The sequence below is a fragment of the Barbus barbus genome (genome assembly GCF_936440315.1).
Source record: "Barbus barbus genome assembly, chromosome: 1".
NCBI lineage: Eukaryota > Metazoa > Chordata > Actinopteri > Cypriniformes > Cyprinidae > Barbus > Barbus barbus.
Genome location: NC_136729.1, coordinates 9,156,663 through 9,184,570, shown reverse-complemented (window position 1 = coordinate 9,184,570; position 27,908 = coordinate 9,156,663). Strand labels below are relative to the sequence as shown.

Genomic DNA, 27,908 nt, shown 5'->3' with positions numbered 1-27,908 from the left:
TCTGATTCTGCTGGCATATTATCGAAGCTAATGCAAGACTTTACTTCCCCAAACTAACCATGTCTAGGCAGACATGCATTTAGGCTGTGTATCAGTGTGCCTCAGATTAACATCGCAGCTTCATGGTCCATGGCCAGAACTGGCAGTCTAAATATAGGCACAACAAAACCCCTTCTGAGCTGTATCTACATTCTGCACATCTCTACCCTCCATCCACACCTGAGCTTCAGCCAAAATGAAAATGAGCATAATTAGGTCCCATGAGAAGACCATTAGGCAGAGCAGCAATAGCAGCAATAGCAGCATGGACGCCCCCAATGCCAATGTCACTTGCCATTCCAAAGGCTGCAGCGAGCACTTGTTTGGAAAACCTGCATGAGATGACTTCCTTAACACAGAATAGCAGGTGATTCTGATTTCCCACACTTATCATGGAAAAACAGGCCCAAATTTTGCTCTCTGGTGAGAGGAATATATCAAGAAAATACAGTGATGGTCATCGACTCTTCAGCATGTCTGGCTGAGGAGTTCAAATGAAGATTTTTCACATTATATATGTAAAACACCTGCCATTATGTTTTTGGATGTTGTTAACAGCATATATATAATACACTACCGTTCAAGACTTAATGTTTATGTTGATGGTGAGACTTAATGTTTAGACAAATAAGTCTGCTCACCAAGGCTGCATTTTTTTTATCAAAAAATACATTAAAATCAGTATTACTGCAAAAAGTTATTATATTGTTTTGTATTTAATATTTTTAAATGCAATTGATTTCTGTGATGGCAAAGCTGAATTCTATATATGTGACCCTGGGCCACAAAACCAGCCATAAGGGTAAATTTTCAGAAATTGAGATTTATACATCATCTAAAAGCTGAATAAATAAGCTTTCCATTGGTTTATGGTTTGTTAGGATAGGACAGTATTAGGTCGATATACAGGTCCTTTTCAAAAAATTAGCATATTGTGATAAAGTTCATTATTTTCTGTAATGTACTGATAAACATTAGACTTTCATATATTTTAGATTCATTACAACACAACTGAAGTAGTTCAAGCCTTTTATTGTTTTAATATTGATGATTTTGGCATACAGCTCATGAAAATCTAAAAAAATTAGCATATCATGAAAAGGTTCTCTAAACGAGCTATTAACCTAATCATCTGAATCAACTAATTAACTCTAAACACCTGCAAAAGATTCCTGAGGTTTTTAAAAACTCCCAGCCTGGTTCATTACTCAAAACCGCAATCATGGGTAAGACTGCCGACCTGACTGCTGTCCAGAAGGCCATCATTGACACCCTCAAGCAAGAGGGTAAGACACAGAAAGAAATTTCTGAACGAATAGGCTGTTCCCAGAGTGCTGTATCAAGGCACCTCAGTGGGAAGTCTGTGGGAAGGAAAAAGTGTGGCAGAAAACGCAGCACAACGAGAAGAGGTGACCGGACCCTGAGGAAGATTGTGGAGAAGGACCGATTCCAGACCTTGGGGGACCTGCGGAAGCAGTGGACTGAGTCTGGAGTAGAAACATCCAGAGCCACCGTGTACAGGCGTGTGCAGGAAATGGGCTACAGGTGCCGCATTCCCCAGGTCAAGCCACTTTTGAACCAGAAACAGCGGCAGAAGCGCCTGACCTGGGCTACAGAGAAGCAGCACTGGACTGTTGCTCAGTGGTCCAAAGTACTTTTTTCGGATGAAAGCAAATTTTGCATGTCATTCGGAAATCAAGGTGCCAGAGTCTGGAGGAAGACTGGGGAGAGGGAAATGCCAAAATGCCTGAAGTCCAGTGTCAAGTACCCACAGTCAGTGATGCTGGTGTTGGTCCACTGTGTTTTATCAAGGGCAGGGTCAATGCAGCTAGCTATCAGGAGATTTTGGAGCACTTCATGCTTCCATCTGCTGAAAAGCTTTATGGAGATGAAGATTTCATTTTTCAGCACGACCTGGCACCTGCTCACAGTGCCAAAACCACTGGTAAATGGTTTACTGACCATGGTATTACTGTGCTCATTTGGCCTGCCAACTCTCCTGACCTGAACCCCATAGAGAATCTGTGGGATATTGTGAAGAGAAAGTTGAGAGACGCAAGACCCAACACTCTGGATGAGCTTAAGGCCGCTATCGAAGCATCCTGGGCCTCCATAACACCTCAGCAGTGCCACAGGCTGATTGCCTCCATGCCACGCCGCATTGAAGCAGTCATTTCTGCAAAAGGATTCCCGACCAAGTATTGAGTGCATAAATGAACATAATTATTTGAAGGTTGACTTTTTTTTGTATTAAAAACACTTTTCTTTTATTGGTCGGATGAAATATGCTAATTTTTTGAGATAGGAATTTTGGGTTTTCATGAGCTGTATGCCAAAATCATCAATATTAAAACAATAAAAGGCTTGAACTACTTCAGTTGTGTTGTAATGAATCTAAAATATATGAAAGTCTAATGTTTATCAGTACATTACAGAAAATAATGAACTTTATCACAATATGCTAATTTTTTGAAAAGGACCTGTACATCTATTTGAAAATCTGGAATCTGAAGGTGCAAAAAAATCTAAATATTGAGAAAATCCCCTTTAAAGTTGTCCAAATTAATTTCTTAGCAAAAACTAATCAAAAATTAAGTTTTGATATATTTATGGTAAGAAATTTACAAAATATCTTGGAACATGATCTTTACTTAATATCCTAATGATTTTTGGCAAAAAAGAAAAATCAATCATTTTAACCCATACAATGTATTGTTGGCTATTGCTACAGATATACCGTGCTACTTAAGACTGGTTTTGTGGTCCAGGGTCACATATTTTGTCACATATTCCAGTCTTCAGTGTCACATCATCCTTCAGAAGTCATTCTAATGATGATTTGCTATGCAAGAAGCATTTCTTACTATTATAAATGTTGAAAATGTTTGTGTTTCTTAATACTTTAAAGAAAACAATGGTTATCTCGATCCATTTAATGCATCCTGTCTGAATTAAAGAATTAATTTCTGTTAAAAAAAATCTTACTGACACCAAACCTTTTGAACATTAGTGTACCTGTACTGTATACAGCTGTATACAAGAAGTCTGTAGCTTACTTTGAGGCAGAGGAAGGCAAGGTGAGGAAGAGGCTGACAGGACAGGAAGTCATTGGGAAGCACAGAGTGTGACACAGTGAGCACAGCATAGAAGAGACAGAAACAAAGAGGCAGAGCCTGTTTCCACTGTCTTTGAACTGACAGGAGAGACTGTCTGCTGTGGTGCCCTCACTAGGAAACAAGATTAGAGTCACAAACTGGGCTGAAATAATTATTGTTTAGGGGTAAATGAGTTTTATAAGTTTTCTTGGCATATTTAGTCTATTATGTTGAGTATTTGTAAGGGGGAGATTAAGACTCTGTGTGTGTGTGTGTGTGTGTGTGTGTATGTGCTGGGGTGTAATATGCATAATGAGCATTGCCTTATTGCACTGAATTACATTACTAATATTGCTTCATGTTTCACCAGATCCAAACTTCAACAAAGGACGCAAAGAACTTCCTAGGGACCCAACAGCCTGGAATTTGTAATGTACAAATACAAAACTTTAATTGTAAAAATGTGTCCAGCTAATTTAGCATAAATGAGTACAAGCATGAGAGAAGATACATTTTTTATGTACTTATTTCTTCTTATTATTATTTTTGTAGTAATTAGAGTATGGCTTTAAAACTGACAACTTATATTTTTCTTATTACAAAACACATAGGCCCGGTTTCATAGACAGGGCTTGGCTTAAGCCAGGATTAGGCCATAGTTCAATTAGGACATTTAAGTTATTTTTATAAATGTGCCTTAAAAAACATCTACTGGTGTACATCTTGAGACAAAACAAAGCCACTATTATATTTTAAGATCAGTCAGTGCACGTTTCTTTCAGTTGAAATAGCTCAGACTTACATTTTAGTCTAGGACTAGGCTTTAGCCTTGTCTGTGAAACCGGAGGATAGTTTTAACTGTAAATGCTAATTGTAAAAGTGTGTATCTGTTACTAAACATTAGTTCTAAATGAAAAAAATAAATTACAACAGAGTTTCAGTATCTGCATCAGTGGTGAACTTTTTAGTGATTCCTTCCGCAGTTTACATTCATAAACCAGTAGGTGGCGACAAGTGACTCTTTGAGCTGTTCAGTAAATATTCATTCAGAGGCAAATCAAATGAAATTGCATCTGAATAGTTACTTCTTTTGTAATTATTTTGCAACCATTTAAAAAGTATGTTCTAAATGGAGTCACGTGACGTGCTCATGAACCTAGTTGCACTTGAGTAGAGCTCTGTACGTTTGGCCTCTTTTTGCTGATTTTATTTTCGTTTTGTTTTAAGTTTTATTCATTGGTGGTGCTTTACCTGATGGCATGCAGCTGTAAACATCAGGAGTTGTCTCGGTCGGCTTCTCCGATTAAGAAGAAATCCAAGTCACCGAACTCAAGCGATATGATGGACAAGATGGCGAACACTGTTACACACTTTGAGGACATTCTAAGAATCGATGCGGAACGAGTTCGCTTCTCACATGTCAGTTATTCAGTCGCTATGCTCTAAACTGGATCTTCTTACAGGGGAGATAAGAGAACAAAACAAAGTCGTCGCAGATCACGATAGACGTGTTGCCGCGCTCGAGCAACAGGTTGTGGACTTACAGGATCGCAATAGGTGCAACAATCTGGTTGGGTTCCCTGAAGGTTCCGACGTGGCTCCCGTCTCTGGCAGCCAAAGTGATTGAAGTGGAGCGAGCGCATCGCGTGTATACAAGGCTCTCCTCGGATCACGCTAAACCACGGGTTTTCATCTTTAAACTACTGCAGTACACGGACAGGGAGCTCATTTTGCGGGCCGCCAGATTTCATGCCCTGGTGAAAACTTCTGACAGAGCAACGCTGTCTTTCTTTCCAGATTTTTCTCCGGTCACCCAAAAAGAAGAAGTGCATTTGCACCAATTAGGAAGGACATGAGAGACGCTGGCATCCATTTTTTTTTTGTTTAAATAGAAATACTACCTCGGGCCAAATGTTGGTGCTACAGTAATATGCAGGTTTTTGTTGATGCCACAGACCTTATTAAGGGGTGCTGGCAGATCAATGTTTGTTCTTGGTTTGATCTGCCATAGCTCATGGGAATGTGTTCGTTTTTTTGAATGGTAATGGGGAAGGTGGGGGATGGTTTAATGGTAGTCTCAACTGGTTTTAATTTCAAACTTGTATTTTGTCTTATTATGCAGTAATTCTGCTTGATACCTATGACCGACCTTAATATTCTGAGTTGTAATATTAATGGCCTAAAGGGCCCTCACAAACGTACAGGTTTTCTGGATTTTTTGCGAAGAAGAAAGATTGATATTGTGTTAGTTTAATACATTTTAATTTATTGAAACTAACCAAGGTTCAGTGGATGATCCTCGAACACTTTGGAATGCAGTTAAAGGATTTATAAGGAATAACTCAATTTCATATGCCTCTTTCCTTCAGAAAAACCGACACAAAAAGATAGTTGAACTGGAATCACAGCTCCAGAATCTGACAGCGTTGTTTCTCAGACAATACACTCAGTAAAATCATGGCGGTTAGGTCCAAACTCAATTCATTTCTGAGATCCAGGCCAGAATTCCTGATCCAAAGATCCAGGCTGAATTATTATTTTCAAGGGATTAGACCAAGCCACCTTTTAGCCCTAAGATTACGCAACAGTGAAAAGTTTGCTAACATTTCAACAGTGAAATCCCAATCTGGGCTCATTATGACAGACCCAAAAGACATTAATATCGCCTTTCACTCTTTTTACTCTAAACTCTATACTACTTCTGCTGATGGTGATCCTGACTCTTTTGCATCTTTTCTGTCAACCTTGATTTACCTAGGCTGTCAGATTCGGATTTGGAATACCAGGCTGAACCGATCTCTCTTCAGGAGCTGGAGTCAGCAGGCATAGATGGCATTCCAATCGAATTGTATACTACTTTTTGGTCGGATTTAGGCCCCCTCGTGTTAGATATGATACATTTTTCAGTTACTCAAGGCTCATTTCACCCATCTATTAATATAGCTGTTATTTCTCTCTTGTTAAAAAAAGATAAAGATCAGACTTCCTGTTCCAGTTACGGGCCACTTTCTTTGATAGGGACTGATGTTAAGTTATATGCTAAAGTACCATCTCGTCGTCTAAAGAAATTTATGAATAGGCTAGTTCATCATGACCAAACAGGATTCATTCAATCTCGCTCAGCTTCGGATAACTTACGCAGGTTATATCATATTATTAATTCAAAGAATAGTTTGTCCTCCCCTTGCACAGTATTATCTCTAGATGCGATTAAATCTTACGACCAGCTAGAATGGAACTATTTATGGGAGGTTTTACAGCATCTGGGTCTGGGATCGAGTTTCATAAATATGATAAAAGTTCTGTATGCCAATCCAGCAGCCACTGTTCTCACAGGTGCTGTTCGCTCTAACCCATTCTTTATACATTGAGGTACTCGTCAGGGTTGCCCGCTTTCTCCTCTGTTATTTGCCCTATCCTTGGAACCCTTAGCTCAAGCAGTCTGACAATCTGAAACTATTTCTCCCATACATATTCGGAATACTCATCATCATATTTCTTTGTTTGCTGATGATATTTTGTTTTTGGAGAAGCTGTCACATTCTATTCCTCATGTGTTTAATTTTTTTTGACCATTTTGGATCTCTCTCTGGGTTTAAAATTAATTGGAGTAAGTCATGTTTACTTCCCCTCAATTCTAAAATTGATTCCATGTCCCTTTCTATATCTATTCCATTGGTTCAAAACTTTAAGCACTTGAGGATAGATGTTTCTCCTTCCCTGCAGGAAATCATCTCAAAAAACTATAATGGTATTCTAGCCAAAGTATCCTCAGATTTGGAAAATTGGTCTCGTCTTCCTACTTCTTTTCAGGCCCATATATCGGTGATTAAAATGAATGTTCTCCCACGTATTCATTTCTTTTCTTACATGATGCCTCTCGCTCCACCGGTTGGCTACTGGAATAAACTAGATGCATGTGTTTCACAGTATATATGGGATGGGAAACGCCCTCGTATTAAACTGACTACCTTACAACGATGTAGATTACATGAGGTCTTTCTTTCCCTAATTTTAGACTGTATGCTCAAGCCTTTTCCCTCCACCCTTTAGCAGTTTGGTTTGATCCTGACGCTTCTGTGTCTTGGAGAGCAATTGAAGAATCTATTGTTTATCCATATAAATTTAAGCATCTTGTTTTTTCGCGAGTTCCGCTTAGGCAGTGTAAATCTCGGTTTGGTCCCATTGTAACCCATCTCCTCTTCAAATGGAGGGATGTTGAAAGACGTTTACAACTAGTTACAAAATGGCATAGGCATTCGCCTATTTTCCACAATAATAACCTTTTGTCAGGCAGTACTCCATTTCATTGTCCGCAATGGACTCATAATAAAGTAAACACTCTGGGAGATATCTATGATGATAGTGGTTTAAAATCCTTCCAGAATCTTAAAACTCAATATAATCAGCCAGGCACCTCCTTTATGTATTTGCGCATTCACAGGCATATGGGGTGACTTGGAACTCTCAACTGCCTGTTCACCCTTTGCACAAACTAATCCTTCCTTCTGAGGAATCTGCCTCCTCTGCTTCAGTCATGAGGATTTGCATGTTTTATTTTCCGATCAGATATGGGGTATGTTTGTAATTGTTTAAAAACCCTAATCACCAAATGATTAATTGGAAATTGCTGCATAGGGTTTACTTGACTCCAATGAAACGTTTTTATATGACTCTGTCGTCTTCTCCTAAGTGTAATCTCTGTTTTAGGCACGTTTTTTCTTTTTTGGGGGAGTGCCCCTCTCTCTCACCTTTTTTTGACTCCGCGCCATTTTTTCATGAATGAATTTTGGGACTTCACCTTGTCCATCCAACAAAGATCTTTGCTGTTAGCTGCTCTCACAGCAGCAAAAAAATAGCTTGTCAACCATTGGAATCCTCCTCACACAATGGACAGACGAACCTGGACTGTGTATTTGTTGGACATTATCTCGATGGAACTCTCTACTTCTCGTATTCATGGATCTAACGTGAAAACTGTAAATTCATGGCATTCTGCTTTTAATGTTGTCTTCTTTTCTAAAATCTTTGTAAAAAGTATTTTATTGTTATTTGTTTATCTATTAATATTAATTAATGTGTTTATTATTTTTTATTATTATTATTATTTAGTCTACCAAGGGGTGGGATGGGTTGGGGATTGGGTTTTAAATTTCTACAGCTGTTTTGTTTTACTACTGTTCCACAAAATAAAACTTAATAAACAGTTGACAAAAAAAATAAAATTCTATATTGTATGAGTGTATCTGGACGCAGGCCTACTACATTCATCATGTTGTCACTGTCACGTGACCTACTGCACCACTAGCATCACTTCACTGCATTTACAAATTCTCTCTCATTAGAAATGTATTTAATGAGAGCAGACAAATCATGTAGAACAATTTCTTAGTACATTTCTGTTTATTAATGTTTATTAATGAAAAGTGAATGAAAATGTCGTTTTTGGATATTTAAAGTATGATAAATTAATCTGATTAGTCAGATATCAACACCATTGCTTCTAAACAAACCAAGCGAGTTTCTTTATGAGTGAGTCATTGAATCATTCATTCAAACAATTAGTTCAAAAACAGCTTCAGCTTCATTGTTGGTTTATCAGAAATAGAAAAAAATGGCCTTTAGCGATAACAAACAATATTCTCTTAAAACTAAAGGTGCTTCACAATGCCATAGATTAGAAGAAACTTTTTTTTGTCTAGATGGTTCCATAAAGAACCTTTAACATCTGAAGAACCTTTGTGTTTCACAAAATGTTCTTTGTGGCGAAAGAAGGTTATTCAGATTATAAAAAGCTAAGAAAGAGATGGTTCTTTAAAGAACCTTTAACTGAATGGTTCTTCTATGGCATCGCTGTGAAGAACCTTTTAAGCACCTTTATTTTTAAGTGTAGAGACTAATCTACCATTTTAAAATAATTTCGTGTTTCATAATGACTCATTGACAGATTACATGTAAATATTTTAAATTTACCACTGAAGCTTTGAACTGAGCACTGATGCTGCAGTCTTTATTGAATGGGCGTCACCCTTAAATTTTCACTGGCCACCAAATAAAAAATAAAATACTGCTGTCGATGGCTTGCTTGATTCCATGGTGCAAAACATCAGCAGCAGGGTGGAGTAGGTACGCCTGTCAACAAGCCTTCTAGTACTATATCATGTAGCTCTTTCTTTTGTGTACTCAATATGTCTTGTCTTGAGTTGAGCAATACATGGCATATCCCCAGATGAGCATTCTAGCAGCCCATTGTTGTATTAGAAGCTTTTAAATAAAATACTGGATCACTGTTCTCTTTTGTACTGGCAAGAAGCCCAAATCGCCATACAGCATGCAAATCTGGGAAACTTTCGGGTGTGAAAATAAAGTGTGTTTAAAGCACGTCCCATCTGGGGTCTGGGTACATACATGCTGTTGATCATAATTTGCAGCCCACCGGCTGGGACAGCAAGCATAGTGTGTGTTCACACACAAGTGTACACTAACTTCCTCTAGTTCCCCACGCATACAACAAGTGCTAACTAACTACATTCTGATTCAAATAAAGTAAGGACAGATCTGCATTGTGAGAAATCATGGAGCCCAACTGCGAAATAGTGGCTTGGAAGTGTTGCGTTTCCATTGTGGTCCCTGTGGGACACATAAAAACAGCTTTCTGTAAGATCTGATCCTTTTCATTATGCCTGCTTACACTGATCCTTTTGAGCTGAATCGAGGGGAAACACATGCAAAGCTTCTGTAATCAACAACTAAATGACTAATTTCAAAGGTTTTTAACATTAATGGTCCCATTGTCAACTGTAAAATAATGATGAAAAAACTGTACCAAGCATGTAGCCAACCAGGGAAGTTCTATAATTGGTTGCAAATGAAAATAAAATATAAAACATTTTGAAATCCATCATCAAAACAGAAAAAACTGTGAAATTCCATATAAAGATCCATAATGACTCTGTAAATCTAGTGAGCTGCCTACCTAGACATGCTACTGACACAAAGTCTGTTCCAACAGGTTGATAGATAATTATAATGCCTCCCAAGATGCTTTATTTTTAACTTCTGAGGCCACGTCACTTGAGTCCTTCCCAATGAATGCAATGCAAAATATTGCAATTTACACACCCACAACCACAACCACAAACATTAATATATATATATATATATAGAGAGAGAGAGAGAGAGAGAGAGAGAGAGAGAGAGAGAGAGAGAGAATTACAATATATTCTATTTATTTTCAGTCTCCTGTGTACTTTGTGTGAGGAGAGCTATTTGTAAAAGTTACTGGTTTTGTAAAGTGTTTCAAATTACTCACTTACAAGTGTCTGTTATATTTAGGATGCTGCTTTAAAGGTGAAGTGAACAGGGTTTAAAACACATTCAGTATGTATACAGACACATAACAGAGACAAGTAATGTAAGTACGGTGGCTAAAGCTGGATTATAATAACGGAGACGTTTAATAAAAAATCAAAGACAGTGACAGCAGTCTTTTCATGTAATATATGTCAAATCGGATTCTGAGACACATTCATACATCTATTTCTCACATATTTCAAGCCCTTGGAGAATCTCACACATGACAAGAACCGTACATACTTTTAATAGGATAGGACATTTTCCATTTAAAATCTTCCTGGCATATTTCAATTTCAATCTCCATATCTATTCAGCTTCTATTCTTGAAGGAAAGAAGGCACGCATAAATGTCTGACAGATTTCATTTCATGATATTATATGAACCTATATGTCTGAGGTTCTGTCAAACGGCAGCTGGAATCTATTCAAGCATGTTAAGCAGCAGGTAGGACTGTGATGCATTTTGTAATATAGTGTCTTGTGGACCGCATCCAAAACTTCGCAACATAGGTTTTTACCCTATTAGCTTAAAATGCAATCATTACTAGCATTGTGTGCACAAATTAGGCTTTTAAAGAGAGAAAATGTGAATTAAATTGGCTCTAAAAATAGTTGTGTTGGTAAGGAATTTGTGGCATGTAGGATTTTATGTGACCTAGAAAAGGAGGATCAAAGGAATTTTGTTCATGCATTCAAAGTGTTCAATATTTCATGGCGGAATAATGCCGTCTTCAGGTCGAGTCTTGTGGTGGCATGCGAAGTCTGTGCAGCAGCGACAAGGGAAGTCATGGCCTAATGGTTAGAGAGTTGGACTTGTAATCCAAAGGTTGCGGGTTCGAGTCTCGGGCCGGCAGGGATTGTAGGTGGGGGGAGTGAATGTCCAGCGCTCTCTCCACCCTCAATACCACGACTGAGGTTCCCTTGAGCAAGGGACCGAACCCCCAACTGCTCCCCGGGCGCCATAGCATAAATGGCTGCCCACTGCTCCGGGTGTGTGTTCACGGTGTGTGTGTGTGTTCACTGCTGTGTGTGCGCACATTGGATGGGTTAAATGCAGAGCACGAATTCCGAGTATGGGTCACCATACTTGGCAGTATGTCACTTCACTTCAAAAGAGTGTCATTGGGGTGTCGTGCTGCTGTCATACTGCTGCTGCTGCCATTAAACTATACTGTATGTAGATTTGTTTTTTACCGCCTTGAGAAACAGACACCAACAGTAGAAATCACTAATGTGAGATGTGTGCCTCCCATTTTATTTTCTACAGCTACCATATTATTTTTTCATGATGGGATCTTTTTAATGAGATATTTTGCTCATTTAATTTTAAAAATGTAAAAAAAAATTACTCTCTACCCTCATCTTGCACTGATTCTTGAGACGTGGGACAAAACAGGACATAGAAGGGAATCTATGATGGAAATTATTTAAACTGTTTCTTTAGAGAAAATATAATTAAACATTTGTGTTCAGAACAATTCATTTTATGTCTAATTAATTTTAAAGTCCCCCTGCAGTCATTTATTTTATCATATTTGATTATCAAATTGACATATTTTAATGTTTTGTCATTAAAATGCCTTGAATATTACCGCATTTAGTATACAAGGGGTCATGAATATTTCAATTAGTCCCTAACTTGGACTACCAGATCCAATTTCAGTCATTCAACTGAAATAGTAAATGCTACACAATAGCAAATGCCAATATTGGATTAATTCATCCAAATATGTTTGAACCAGAAACTGATTTCAGCGAGTAAAAGGAAGAGTGAATTATACAGGAAGAAACGTAATGGTATTGTTATCATTAGCCTTTAGCTTGACAAACTATGACAAACAGTATATGTGTTGCTAATGTTCACAAACCATGTCCCGTTTCTTTGAAAAATCGACATCCTTAGGTAGAAGCACTTTGCTAATGATATGAAAAGCCCCAAATTGCAAGTAGGTGGAATTGGTCACATGTTTGTGACAATAGGAAACGGGAGCTGTTTCAAATCACAATTCTGAGACTGTCTTTGGTGCACTGCAGTTTTAAGGAAAAATGGTGTTGCCTAAAGAATTTGCACATAGTTTGTCTTTAAGCATTAAAAAAACCCCACTAGATATTAAACAATATTAAAAACTTGATTTTCATTACAGGGAGGGTTTTAAAGTAAACATATTGCCATTTTCAAAACTAATGACAAGTAAAATTATGGCATGTTTTGCCTCACGAATTTGCGCTGGATCAAATAAAATGTTATGTCAGTTTAAACTGGCTCAAATTGAAAAGAAGCTCTGGGGCTGGTTTCTATCTGCTCTCTATATCCATATCATACAGCATAAGTATGCATTATGCTGCATTAAGCACTGCAGCTCCTTCAGAGATGAACTTTAGCTATCGGAAGGCTCTCTAATTATAAAGAATAGTGTTCGTTTTGACCTAAAAACCTCACCATTAACACACAGACAGAGCTTGACAGGGGCACATTTCCAATTAATGTAGCAGCATTGTAAATCAACTCTTTATTACATTACATTGTGGGATACAATTGCTGATTAAAAAATAGCAAACTTTAAAGAGCTCTATAAGCTCTGTTCAAAAGCAAATCCTCAGTTTCTATAGAGCGCCAAGGCATTGGCCTCTTCTCCTAAACTTTTTCCCATCACCCATTTAGTGAGCGTCTATGTTCAGAGACCAGTCTAGGATAGAGAAATTAGCTCAAACCTCACAATCTAGCACAATAATCAAGACAAATGATGGCAGTGGATCTTATTCATTCATTTTCATTCATTTAATATGAATGGATGGAATAGTGCATGTTGTTGTACGTGTATTATCACTTTTTAAACAAGGAGCCATGACCATTTTAGTGTTCAAGAGAAAATTGGTACATGCAAATCTCGCACAGTTACATTTCAATGTAATATTAAAGGAAAAGGGAAAATCACATTTTGCATAAAGCAAATTAAGCCTGTTTTTCGAACCAATAAGATTGTTTATTTTGCATTGTGACATTAAGTGCATGGGAATTAAGCACATTTCCCTCAAAATTCTCATTACCATAATGTGTGTGGATGTTTTACTTTTGAGGGTTTTTTGTTATTCTCAGCTGTGATTCTCATTACAATAATGAGAATTAGATTTATTTCTTTATTTGTATGTATTTTATTATTATGATAATTTTATTCATTTATTTTTTATAAATAAATACAAATAAACTTATTTAATAAACTTCTTGATTTTTGATCTGATTTGAAATATGAGCCAGACCTGTTTTTGACAAGTCTATTGAGATTCCCCTGTATAATTGTCATTAAATCACTATTATTCAATACACTATGAATTTCTTTGGAAATTCCACCATTTAGCGAATTGATTTAAGTTTTTATTTATATATGAAATACAGAAGACAACTACTATCCAGCCTCTGGCTACCTTCTCTTCTCTAGCAGTTTCTCTCTGTGCAGTACAGTATGTCGAACACGACTATTGTTTGTTTCCATGATTCATCATAAGCTAATTAAAATGCAATCACTTTAGAAACTGTCATGAATCCTGGCCATGAACTTCCATTACTCACCACCAGAGGTCACTCGCTCACCACATGAACTCTTGCACTACACTAACTGTTGCACGCCACCTCAGACTACAATTCCCATCATGCCTCATACCTGGGACTGATTACACTCCACACCTGCACCTCATTAACACACACACATATAAGCTATTCACACACAGCACCTCATTGCGAAGTCTTGATTTGCCCTGGCTGTCACTACTGAGCGTTATTACCCGTGTTTTGTTTTGTACCTCTCAACCTTGGACTGTTTACCTTGCTGATTGTTCGCTACCTGCCCCGACCCGGATTGCTTATTGGACTCTGATTCTTGCTGCCTGCCTCGACTCTCTGTCTGACTCTCGACTCTGTCTCTGCCTTGCCTCTATTGCTCTGTTTGCTGGTATTTGACTCCGCCTGTTTGACCATTCTTAATAAAAGCTGCAAATGGATCCAACCCAGTCTGGTCCTTCACAACAGAAACAAACTTCAAAAGCTCGAACGGCTCAACCCGAACCTCATTTCCAGATTTCAAGCACTTCCTTTTTGAACCTCCTTTGCTCCCACAGGTTATCAATGCGTCTTTTGATTGTTGCCTTGGAAGGTGCTTCATTTATATTCCTCAGTAAAAGAGGGGCCCCCGCAGATGGCTCAGAGTAGCTCGCTTACACTGATCTACAATCAGCTTCCCCAACAAAAATCCCTATTATAGCAATTACAAGAGAGACAAACAAATTTTAGCACAAATTTCCTTTAAAGGACAACTTGGATCCAGCACTGCATGGATATCAGGGGCTGCAGGGAAGAGACAGGGTCAGTGCCATTATAGTTATGCTTCTTCCCAGTAAAGAGCCAAACCCTTATGTTCTTCTTAATTCTCAAATGGCAGTCCTGACCTACTTAACACAAAACCGGCCTCATACAAACTTGATGATGTGCTTGTAGTAAGTCATAATGCCATTGCAAAAACTTGTTCTCTTATGAAATAAAACTTAAATGCATTTCATATGCATGCTTGCTTCAGTTGCACTATATATGTAATATTATAATACTAAATACAGACAAAACCTAAATCCAGACTAAAATCAAAGATGCATTAGGTAACCTAAATCTAGAGAAGCTTTGCAATAGATGCATTACAAATGTGAATTATACTAAATAAATCCATTCAGTCTCAAAGTCTAAACTCAAAGTCAGTAATAAAATTAGGAGATTTTGGTTCAAAGACACATTCGGTAACTTGATAAAACTTAACTGAACTCAAAATTAAAAGATTTTGGTTCAAAAATCTTCAGTGAGGAAGACAATCCAGCTCTGATACCGAATTTCACACACGAAGAACAGACACTTTGCCTGAAAAGCTGAAACTTACACAGATCCCCTCCATTTTCTGAGCCAGCAACTAAATAAATCATGTGTTCACTAAAAAAAAACACTGTCATACCATTGTATACAGCCAGCCATGAAATGGACAAACAGACAGATGGAAACATAGAGTGACAGCAAGAAAAACAGATAGATCACTCTCATATTTTATATGAATATGTAAGTTTTATAACAGATCAAGACTGTAAATTTAATCCCTCGGTTTTTAGGAGCTGTCCAGAGTGCTGAATGAAAGAAATCTCTGTAACCTGTTGGTGCACAGCTGCTCTCTTCAAATCATTCATTACCTGCGTAACATTATCCCTGCAATCACTTCTATAATATAAATGTCACGAAAACGGGATTTATGTTTTGACCTAAATATTAATGACAATAAACTACTAATTCCAATGCCTAAGCTTGCAGTGATTTCAAAATGAGCATTTCCTTAAGGAGGTTTCACTCAATAACATGAAAAAAACAACAGACTTGGTTGCACTGATTAAATCAATGAGAACGCAAACAGGTTCTTGCTCGCTCTGATCATAAATGAATGCAGAAGCAGGACATAAAATTGGCACCAGCAAAACGGCCTTAGCATCATCGATATACTCAATGTTTGATAATATGCTGAAACGCAAATCATTTTTTGGTGTCTATACTGAGATTCCAAATCTCTAAATCATCGAATTAGTTTTGAAATGCATATAATGCAACATAAAAGTTGATATAACGTTGCATATTTGATATAGAACCCAAGTTTGACTATAGGAAGTCGCGGCGAAATATATATTTATATATATCAACATTTTGCGCAGTAAGAGAGGGACGCACAGAAGCCCACTTACATGGACGTGATGTTCCTGAAGAGCTCTTCAATGTCATTATTGTTACTGCCATTGCTCGCCGGATCTTGTAGAGCAAGTAAAGGAAATAAATTTCCACTGTCTGACTTATTGCAATAGATCTCAATGGGCGAACAGTTGCATGTTAGTGGACAATCGAGCATGGAGCTCCAATAACCCTGGAAGATGCTTGAAAGAAAGATAAGCCTCCAGGTGAACACTGGAACCGCTGAACAGAACCATACATCCATGACTTTTGGGTCCAAAACGACTCGACAGGGCTGATGAGGATGGTGATGATGAAGATCGCTGATGAAGATATGAGTGTTAAAATGTCTAAACGCGTCGGCTACATAAGAGTGCGCGCGCCTGGGAACATCATAAGAGGTTGATCTGGTCGCCTTATCAAAAGAACAAGTGCAAAAGACACAGCTCGCCTCGACTTTCCGTTCCACAGTCCATCATAGAGATGCTCTCAGTGTCCAAGCCGGAGGAAAGTACTGCTGAAAGCGGCGATGCTGCGGATGACGAGTATAAAGTCCCACCTAATGGGCAGAATTAAGACTGACACCTGCAAGAGGAGGAGGAGGAAGAATCAGACTCCCGACCAACAGAGGCTTGTATGTAAGACCACTGCGCAGAATTAGAAAAAAAAAAAGATAGTTGTAGCTATAAAATGACTGTCGTTTATTCCAGTTTCATTAGTGATTTGCCGTCGATTTCTGTCCTTGACTTTGTGTCATGGTTTTAGTATGCATACTGTACTGGGAATTGATTTGTCAAATAGGAAATATCGGAGCTAGTTGTCACATGAGGAAGTTGCCATAAGATAGGCTATATAAGGTTTCAGACACCTTCAAAGTAAAATGTAAATTCCATCATAATTCATAAAACTCTGACATATATTCAAACGAGATCCAAACTGCAAATTAAAAACTCATAAATTCATAAATGCACACTGCAAATTCAAGTGTGTTCTCAGGAAAAGGGTGTTTTTCATAAAATCATTATTATTATTTTTACACATATGGAAATAAATAGTATTTAAAATAATAATCATATTAATAATAACAATACCAGGCTTTCATTGCAGTGCATTACTGTGAAGATATTTTTTGATTATTTTTATAGATTAAGAGTCTGAATTATTGTCCAAATTGTTGTCCTTTAACCTAAAAATGTTCTGTGCTTCCATACAAATTAAAAGTCTTTATTCACATGTGACTGTATCAATCTGATTTCATTGAGTTACTTCAACAAAAGTCACTGTAATAGATTCTAGTTGCTATTATTTGTATAGTGATATCTTGAAATTCCATGCAGCCTGCAAGCTCATTATTTATAATGAAGTCATAGGGTACATCAAAATAATTCATTAAAATGCATTTGTTTAATACATAATGTTCAACACATCCTATTAAGCATGTGTCAATGTATGCCAGATGAATGCTAATTGTTTTCTATGAGCAAGGAGAGGAGAACAGGGATAATTGTAACATTATTTGTTTTTTCCTCGTTTATCCAGACTATATGTAAACACACAGCAAGCAACACAAACAAGTCGATAAGGAAAATGCATAATAAATTTTAATAAATTTTAAACCCCAAAGAGGCTCATTTTTTTAAATTCACGATGACATCAGTGAAATACAACAAGTGTAAAAATACCCTTCGCTGCACATTTTCATATAAATAATTATGGAAATGTATTCTGGGTTGCCCTCCGAGTATTGCAGTACTTGACCCACTAAAATTTGCTTTCACAGCTGAGAGGTCATTCACTGAATGGTGTGGTCAGTACTGTCTTGCATTTCAAGTTACAGCATCTTGACATCCTAGAATCTGAATTTGTTTTGTATTGATTTTTTTCTTCTTCTTCTTCTTCTTTTGTTTTCCAGTTGCTGGTCCCCATTGAATTCCACAGTATGGAAAAATACTATAGGAAGTCAATGGGGATCAGCAACTGTTTGGTTACTAACATTCTTCAGAATATCTTCTTTTGTGATCATACATACTGGTTTGGAAGAATTTGAGAGCGAGTAAATGATGGCAGAATTTTCATTTTTGGGTGAACTGTCTGTTTAAGTAAAGTGTAGCTATTTTTCATGTTATGTTAATTTTATACTAATAACTCATCTTACATTATCTCTCTGAAGAATATAGAATTTATGTATTTTAAATAATTTTTAAAAGACATAACAAGACAGTACTTGCTCGCTCTGATCATAAATGAATGCAGAAGCACGACATAAAATTGGCACCAGCAAAACGGCCTTAGCATCATCGATATACTCAATGTTTGATAATATGCTGAAACGTGCCACAAGCCTTGATGGCTTGTTTTTAACACCACCGAATCCATCCACACCCCTGATGCTGGTCTGAAAACCACAGCTTGACTAAAGCTCATCACCTGTTCAGCAGGAAGAATCCCTGGTTATGGCCTGCTTTTTATTGTTAAAATCCCAGGAAAAGGACAGGCAAAACCACCTTCTCACACTGATCATTACATCATTACTGCCTTCCAAGAAGTAATTCAGAGCAATCAATTCAAAAACATCCAGGTACAAAAATAAGCCTCACAAGCAATTGAAGTACACTCTACACAAAGACGTTTTTGTGTTCTGAAAAACAGGCTTCTGCAGCGGCGACCAGCACTCGATTTATTGTTGATTTGGGGATTATATTATATTATATTATATTATATTATATTATATTATATTATATTATATTATATTATATCACAATGCATAAATACTTATGAGTACTAAATACAATCAAATAAACAATACTAAAAATAAATATGAAAAATCTGTATCATAAAAAACAATTTTATGTCAATTAAACATATGTTGCCCCAGTTCTCATTATACTATAAATAAATAAATATAACTTGATTCTTTCATTTATTTTTCATTAAATAATTGCATTTCAGTACTTTTTCTGTAATACATTAAAAGTTACCATATTACAGTAATGAGAAACTAATGAGAAAAACCACTGACAAAAAAAAAAAAAGGATAAAAAATCACTGCAGTAACAAGAATTTGGGGGGAAATGTGCTTCAATGCCATAGAAATAATGTTGCAATGCCATGCAATCGATCAATAATCCAATCAATAAATCTTAAATCAATAAATCTTATTTTCTTTACGCAAGCATTTTTTTTTTCCTTTTAATTTTGAGTTGAGATGTGACATTGTCTTTGTGACATTCACTGGAATACATATGATTTTTGTGCATTCTGTATTTTAATCAGATTTAATATAATTTTCTCACATGGTATAGCTTAATAATAAAGATGCCTTTGTTATTATGGCCTGACAACAATCAACTGACATTATTTTGATCCATTCAAGCACAATTCCAGATCATAATTCAAAAGGGGTGAAAATGTTTCATGCAAGGTTACAGTGTAATTTAAACTGACTATATTTAGGATTTAATAGTAATAATAATAATAATAATAATAATAAATAAGCTGAAAGTAATTATTGTGGTTCATAGTGGTTAATGCAATATTGTGATCACCTTTACAAGGCCAGAGGTTCAAATGTCATGTACAGCATCATTGCTGATGAGAAATAAATAGGAGTGTAAGTACTTCAGGTTTTTTTTGAGCCACACCTGAGGCGACAGAGTGCCCAGGGTAATTATGAGGAGCTGTCAAACTACTGAAAAAAGGGCAGGGCTCACTTTCACTTCAGCATTAAAGTCTGTCAGCATATCATAGCATCCCACCACTTACAGGCCAGGTACACACTGTAAAGTTTCATGAGTGACAACTGTATTTAAATATGGGAGTGAACCCCCTAAATTACCGTTTTGTGTGTGAACAGAACATAAATCCCTAACTCTCGAAATTGCGATGGTTGACACCATGGTAGCCTACCCATCACACATTTCGTGTCTGCTATTTCTGAACGTCCAAAGACAAATTTAACTAAAGGCTGGAATACATTACATGACTTTTACAATCTGAACAGATTTTTTTTCATACACTTAAACGCCGTCAACAGAATCGTCGTGGTTTGTTTATGTTTGCAAGGCTGCTTTAAAAAGCGTGCTTTTGATGGCCAGGTATTATAAGCAACGCTTATTAAAAGTCTTTGGCTCATAAAACTCATTTTTGATAAATGGCAATGCAAATAAGGAAAAATATAATCTCATCATTAAATTTGTTGATATAATAAACATACCAGAGGAGGGTGTTTTATGATGATAACATTTAAGATGTCCTGTGAATGACCTCACAAACAAATAAACGGAAAAAAATGTAATTAGGAGCTTGAGGTGTTAACAGCCAAAACTAGCCCACATTTAGGTGTCATGCTTATAAGTGCTATGCTTATCTAATGAACCATACAGCAATGACTTAACAGCACATTTCAGCCCAGAATTCAGTCCAATTTAGGACATTTAATTACAGTTTGTTTACAGTTGTTTCAGGACAACATCCCCCCTAACTGGATGCCAAGAGCAGTGAGTGCCTTCATTTGTGTAAATATTTTAGTGATGCTTATTAGATTCCTGTTCAAAGAAAGCCCTCAGAAAAGTAATATGGTGTGCTAGAGTGTAAATGAGAAATGAATGTTGTGTTTTGCTACATGTGTACAGTACAGCTATTTGGCCAACCTTTTATACCATTAAAAATTTGAATTCTTCTTTAACAAACAAATCCTACAACATTTTATAGTACGGGTGATTAAACTCCACGATAGCATCTTCAAAGAGAGATAATTCCCCTCCTGCCTTTTAGTTTATAATTACCTGTCAGACCCAAGCAGATCGTAAGACACATATACAGCCTTTGTCTTTCTGTGAACATAAATGCTGCCATATATTAGTTCCTCTGTATTTAATGTGGCAGTCTTACGGCTTACACATTATCCTCCTAATAACCTGTTTGAGGACTGGCTGTCATTTTAAACTGCCATCCTCTCTGGACTGAGTGGTTATCTAATCAATCTTTCGGATCTTCTCCATCCGTAATGGCTCCAGATTTTAAGCCTCGGGTAAAAAGGCAGCTATATGTTCCTTTATAAACATGTAATGGATTTGGATGCATGGCATAAAGCTAACAAAGACTTTCCCTTTTAATAATGGAGACATTTATTGATTTGATGTTAGTTGAACTGTAATTTGAATGTTGATTGAACAAGCAGACAATGTGTTTTTTAAGTATTCTTTGGTATGTGGCATTTTACACAAATTAGATTCAAATCGATGTACCATAAATTATTTAAAAGACATGAATTCTATATTCTTCAGAGAGATAATGTAAGATGAGTTATTAGTATAAAATTAACATAACATGAAAAATAGCTACACGTTACATCTGTACTACTACCCCTTCGTCTCAAAATGTTTTGAATTTCTCAGCTGTATTGAACACATAAAAACATTGTTTTTAAATTATTTTTAAATATTTATATAATAATTTATATTTTGTTAAATTAAAATTCAAGAATTCATAAAAAATATTCATACTTGTTTTACATTTACATTTAATATAAAATGTATCCATTTAGATATAGGCTACTTTTATAGGCTACTTCACAAACACAAAGGTCTTTTTAAAGCATTTTCCCTCATTTTCAACTCAGGAAGTCCCTAAGTGACATATAATGAACACCCAGGTTCAGTCATGTGACAATGTGTGCATTTCTGCACCTCATGACGATACATTGAGGTCTAAAGACACAAAATGATCGGTCTGTGCAAGAAACTGAACAGTATTTATATTGTTTTTTTTTACCTCTGATCCGCCACACGGATATCGTCATGAGCCACAGGGTTTAATTTGGTTTTGTCTGTGTATGCTTTTTTTTTCTCTCAAAGCTGTGGGTCCCATTGATTGCAATTGTATGACTGACAGACTGCAACGGTTTGAGTTAAATATCTTAGTTTGTTTTATACTTAAGAAACAAAGTCACCTACATCTTGGATGCCCTTGGAGTAAGCAGATAAACATCAAATTTTCATTTTTGGGTGAACTATCCCTTTAAGAAAAATGGTAATGAGCTGCTCAATTAATTTAGCTGTTTCAATTATTTTAGTGTTATATATTTTCTGCTGCTCATTTCAAAGCATATTTTAACAAATCTACGTGCACATTTAACATGTTGACCTCCAGTGTGAGGTAGTTATTTATTTTTACTCAGTTTCGAGTTGTGAAAAAAAAATCAATTTCTGGTTAAACCATATACCTGAAAAGGTAGAATTCTGATATGTTACAAAAGAGTTGTTGTAAGATTTAATGGTCACAGTTATGTGGTTTTGAAATATGTTGTGGCAAAGCAAATAAAATACAAAAACTATATTAGTTCTGGAAAAGGTTTTTGCTTTATCTTCCCAGACAAATAATCATTTTGATGTATGTTGTGGAAAAGCAAACATATATGTAACATGAAAAATTTATCGTAAACGCCCAATGTGTCATATATGTAACATTACAGATCTTTCACAATGAGGGGTTGTGTTTCAAAAACAACTGCAGAAACATGTTATAAGTGGTCCATTTGGTCTGTTTTATATGCCCCATAATTTTCCTATAAGGAGAAATTTGTTTGGGTTCTTAAGGGTTAATGTGGTGCATGTTTAATCATAAATAAATCAGATAAGACACAGGAAATATATCTGTAAACCCTGTCTGTAATAGAACTAAACTGAATTTGTTTTAAATATTCATATAGTTTTCATTAATAAATCAAATATCTTTCAATCTTACACATTTTAGCTGAATAATTATTTGTCCACAGAACATTTTAACCATGTTCATGCCTTTTAACTGAATAAATTGAATTGTTTTCACAGTGAGATTTGTTCTACATTTGAGCAAAATGCATTTTATATATATGATTAAAATCAAATAAATACAAATGCTTAATAATAAACTATGCCGTTATTATTGATTGATATTTGTTTTGTTTTTTTGCACACAAGCACAAATGTCCCTGATTGCAAATAATGGAATATTCCATAAATTTGTTACCCCCAGGAAATGACATTAACGGGAACCTTTCTGTACAGCAGCACAACTATTTAAACATGTCACCAAGGTTACCGAAAAAAAGAACAACCATGTATAGAGAAAAGAAAAATCACATGAACAAACAATACATTTTAAAGGCTAAAGCTCTTTGAAAAAGAAGCCTGATTTTGTACGCTCTTCATGGAAAGTGTCATGTATAGCACAAGGCAAATATGTGATTTGCTAATAGGAATCAAACTGACTCCGCAGGTAGATTATTACAACATCACTGTGGACGCAGAGTTGTTGAAGCACTCGACGTGCACAGAATGTGTTGATTCGGTTTGTTGAACTCATTTCAAAGGTGAGCTTTTGTTTGCCCTAAGAAGTTGGATCGGCTTTTGTTCTTATCTCATTCACAGGTGCCAAAAAAAGATACAGGGCGCTATTTTAGATGAGACGTGCTCTCTGGAAAAAAAAAAAAAAAAAACTTCATAACTTAATGGAAGCGAAACCCACTTTCATCAAACATCCATTAGAGTAGCGCTTTGCCTTGTATTACATCAAAAGCGTGGATTGGGTTGGTTTGGAGGGAGGTGCTGTTCTACAGAATTCAAAATCCCCATGAGTCAGGCAACTTTGGCATGCTGTTATGAAGTTCTCTGCCAGGAACTCCATCAAACGCTCACTTTCCCAGCAGGTTGCCCATGGGAGACGAGTCTCTGTCATAGTGTGCTTAGATCATGAACTGTATCTTGCAGTGTTTAATCAGTGCCTCCATATTTATCAGATGGCCAAGCGAGACTATACCAAAGGGGGCTAGTCACCCCCCGTCATCACGGCAGCAGTTTAATAAAACAACCGAAACTAATGCTCTCATGCTGCTGTTGGCAAAGCGAGAGAAAGCAAAAGAGTTAGTGAGTGAGGGAAAGACGATATATCAGGGGACCTTTACTCTGTCAACCTTAATTAAAAATGGATTCATCAAAAGTGAGGAGAGAGACAAAGCGACAGAGATTTTCAGGTCACCGTACCAGTGTCTGTGATAAGAAATTATATAACACCCCTTTTGTTCAGTCAGACGGCACTCACTGAAGTACAGTTGGCACAAGATGAATTGTGATGAAACAATGCAACTGCAGTGTTACAGAGAGAAAGACAGTGCCGTGTTTGCTAAAATATTATTGTTTATGACACTCATTTTACAAATAACGCATTCATGTAGAAAGCAGATTGTATTTTTGAGCATGTGCATCTGCTCTTTCTTTCTTTCTTTCAAGTAGAATACATAATCTACCTTTCAAATGTTTAGGGTCAGTAAAATTTTAAGAATGAATTTAAAGAATATATTATTTTTATTCCACAAGGATGCATTAAATTGACCAAAAGTGACATTAAAAACCTTTATAATGTTCCAAAAGATTTCTATTTTGAATAAATGTTTTTTAACTTTCTATTCATCAAAGAATGCTGAAAAAAAAGTGTATGGCTTCCACACAAATATTAAGTATCATTTCAACATTTATAATAAGAAATGTTTCTTGAGCAGCAAATCAGCATATTAGAATGATTTCTGAAGGATTATGTGACACTGAAAATGAAGTAATGGTGCTGAAAATTCAGCTTTGTCATAATAGAAATTAATGATGTTTTAAATTACATTCAAATGGAAAACAATTGTTTTAAATGGTAACAGTATTTCACAATTTTACTGTATTATTTTTTAATGGAATAATAATAATAATAATAATAATAATAATAATAATAATAGCAGCCACAGCCATATCACCCTGCAGCCCAAGACCGGTTGCCCACTGAAGCTAAGCAGGGTTGAGCCTGGTCAGTACCTGGATGGGAGACCTCCTGGGAAAACTAGGTTGCTGTTGGAAGAGGTGTTAGTGAGGCCAGCAGGGGGTGCTCACCCTGTGGTCTGTGTGGGTCTTAACGCCCCAGTATAGTGACGGGGACACTATACTGTCAAAAAGCACCGTCTTTCGGATGAGACGTTAAACCGAGGTCCTGACTCTCTGAGGTCATTAAAAATCCCATGGCACTTCTCGTAAAGAGTAGGGGTATAACCCCTACTCGGTGGTCCTGGTCAAATTCCCTCTACTGGCCCTTGTCTATCATGGCCTCCTAATAATCCCCATCCACTTGATTGGCTCTATGACTCTCTCTCCTCTCCACCTGTAGCTGGTGTGTGGTGAGCGCACTGGCGCCGTTGTACTGTGGCTGCCGTCGCATCATCCAAGTGGATGCACACTGGTGGTGGTAGAGGAGAGACCCCCCCACATGATTGTAAAGCGCTTTGGGTGTACAGCAATACACAATAAAGCGCTATATAAATGCATCATTCATTCATTCATTCATTCATTCATTCAATAATAAACTTGATTTAGCGAACTGTATCAATTGTATCAATATCAATTGGTAAATTATTCCATAACTTTGGGGCATAATTTACAAAAGCTGAATTACCAAGGTTTCTTAGTTTTTTTTTGTCTGTTGCTGAGAACCTCCAATAAATAAAAACAATGTTCTTGATGGAATGTAATTTATGAGAGTTGACAATATAGTTTGGTCTTTGCTTATTACAGGTTTTATGTACAATAAAGAGGATCTTAAAAATCGTCTCTAGGTTACGTATGTAACCCTAGTTCCCTATCTCTCGGTCACTACGAGTTATGTCGTGACGACATTAGGGGATTTACCTGGGAGCCCCGATCACCTCTGATAAGAGAAAACGCCAATGAAATTGGCTAGTGGCTTTTGCATACCTGAGCCACTCCCCGTGCATACGAGTATAAAAGGGCGACAGGTGCATCCACTCATCAGATTTTTGCTTTGGAGCCGAGTGGATGAGAAGAGTGCTGATCTCCACAAAGCCTTTCCACCTCTTTATTCGCACACCACCTTCTGTTCCATCCGGCCTTACTCCCTTTCGCTGCACTACTGCGGGTACGTTGGTTGTTCCTTTGGTGCCACTTGCATGGTATCTGGGGGCGTGGCTTGTGCTGCCCAGCCCGTCTCGCTGGCTCATTTGCACAATTCGACTCAGCTATGCGATTCAGTTCGCCAGGCGACCTCCCAAGTTCAGTGGCATTCTCGAGACTTCGGTGGTATTCCGAGATGCACCTGTCTTGCGCGAGAAGATTGCTGTCCTCCTGGCAAAGGATGCAATCGAGCCGGTCCCTCCAGCCGAGATGAGGCAGGGGTTTTACTTATTTTCATGTCTCGATCCTTCCTCGACATAGACCGTTCCTACAGTTCGCGTTTGTGGGGCGGGCATGGCAGTACAGGGTCCTCCCCTACGGGCTCTCCCTGTCCCCCCGTGTCTTCACGAAGGTTGCGGAGAGAGCCCTTGCCCCGTTACGGGAAGTGGGCATCAGGAACTCCCGGGAGCAGAGCGATCGTGGGGAAAACGTACAGACGAAGCCTCGGCCACGTCTGTACCATGGCATCCAGCCCCCATGGAGCTGGATGAGTTAGAGAGTACCAGAGGGGACATTACGCTGTCTCCTAAGCAGCAAAGAGGTCCACCTGTGCCTGGCCAAACACTCTCCAAATCTGCTTCACCACCTCGGGTGAAACATCCATTCCCCGGACCTCGGCCCCTGTCTCGACAGGATGTCTGCTCTCAACGAAAGGAGTTTGCCCTGGGACCACTCAAGGATCTGGTGCGCCAGACTGTACAGGTGGCGCGACCGCAGACCTCCTTGGTGGTTGATGTAAGAGACCACCGTAAGAGATCACACATGGTGATCTCTTAGGTCTGGGAGAAAGTGTTTCAGAGCCTGAAACATAGCCAGCATCTCCAGCCAATTGATGTGCCACGTGAGATGGCGACCACTCCACAGACCGCGGGAAGGGTGGCCACTCATGACCGCACCCCAACCGGTGAAGGACACGTCAATTGCTAGCGTTACGTGAAAACACAGAGCTCCCAACACCGGGCCCTTAGACAAGAACCAAGGTTGTCTCCACATGCCTAAGGCACGTAGGCACCGCCGTGTGACCTAGATCATGCGAAACGGGTTTCCCCTCGGGGAGAACCCCTTGGTCTTGAGCCACCACTGTGGGGGTCTCAAGTACAGCAGGCCAATAGATATCACGTTGGACGTAGCTGCCATCAGACCCAGCAGTCTCTGAAACTGCTTGACAGTGAGTGACTGGCCTTCTTTCACTCTCCTGACTACCGTGAGGATCGACTCGATCCAAGCAGGGGACATACGGGCCTGCATCGTGGTCGAATCCCACACCACACCAAGATAAGTGGTTCTCTGTAATGAGAAAGCACACTCTTCTTGGCGTTCAGTCTTAACCCCAACACTTTCATGTGAGCGAGAACAACATCTCGATGTTGAGCCGCCATGTGCTCTGACTGAGCGAGAATCAACCAATCGTCAATGTAATTGAGTATGCAGATGCCTTGTAGCCACAACAGAGCTAATGCGGCATCCACACACTTCGTAAAAGTGCGGGGTGAGAGTGCTAGGCCGAAGGGAAGAACCCGATAAGGAACAAACCTCAGGAACTTCCTGTGAGTGGGAAGAATGGAGACATGGAAGTATGCGTCTTTTAGATCGATCGTGACAAACCAGTCCTCTGACCTGATCTGCAACACAACATGTTTGTGAGCATCTTGAACTTCAGTCTGCTGATGGAACGCAGATCTAAAATGGGACGCAACC

General features: G+C 37.9%; 1 protein-coding gene across 1 annotated transcript in view; it reads right to left on the bottom strand.

The window, feature by feature from the left end:
* Positions 1-16,495, bottom strand: part of ntrk3b (neurotrophic tyrosine kinase, receptor, type 3b) — a gene marked incomplete at both ends in the record, with an annotated part of 163,804 nt that extends 147,309 nt beyond the window's left edge. Inside the window, one exon of the mRNA XM_079400952.1 lies at positions 16,248-16,495. Coding sequence (XP_079257078.1) covers positions 16,248-16,495 — 248 coding nt within the window. The remainder of the gene's footprint in view (positions 1-16,247) is intronic.
* Between the last annotated feature and the right edge of the window lie 11,413 nt (positions 16,496-27,908).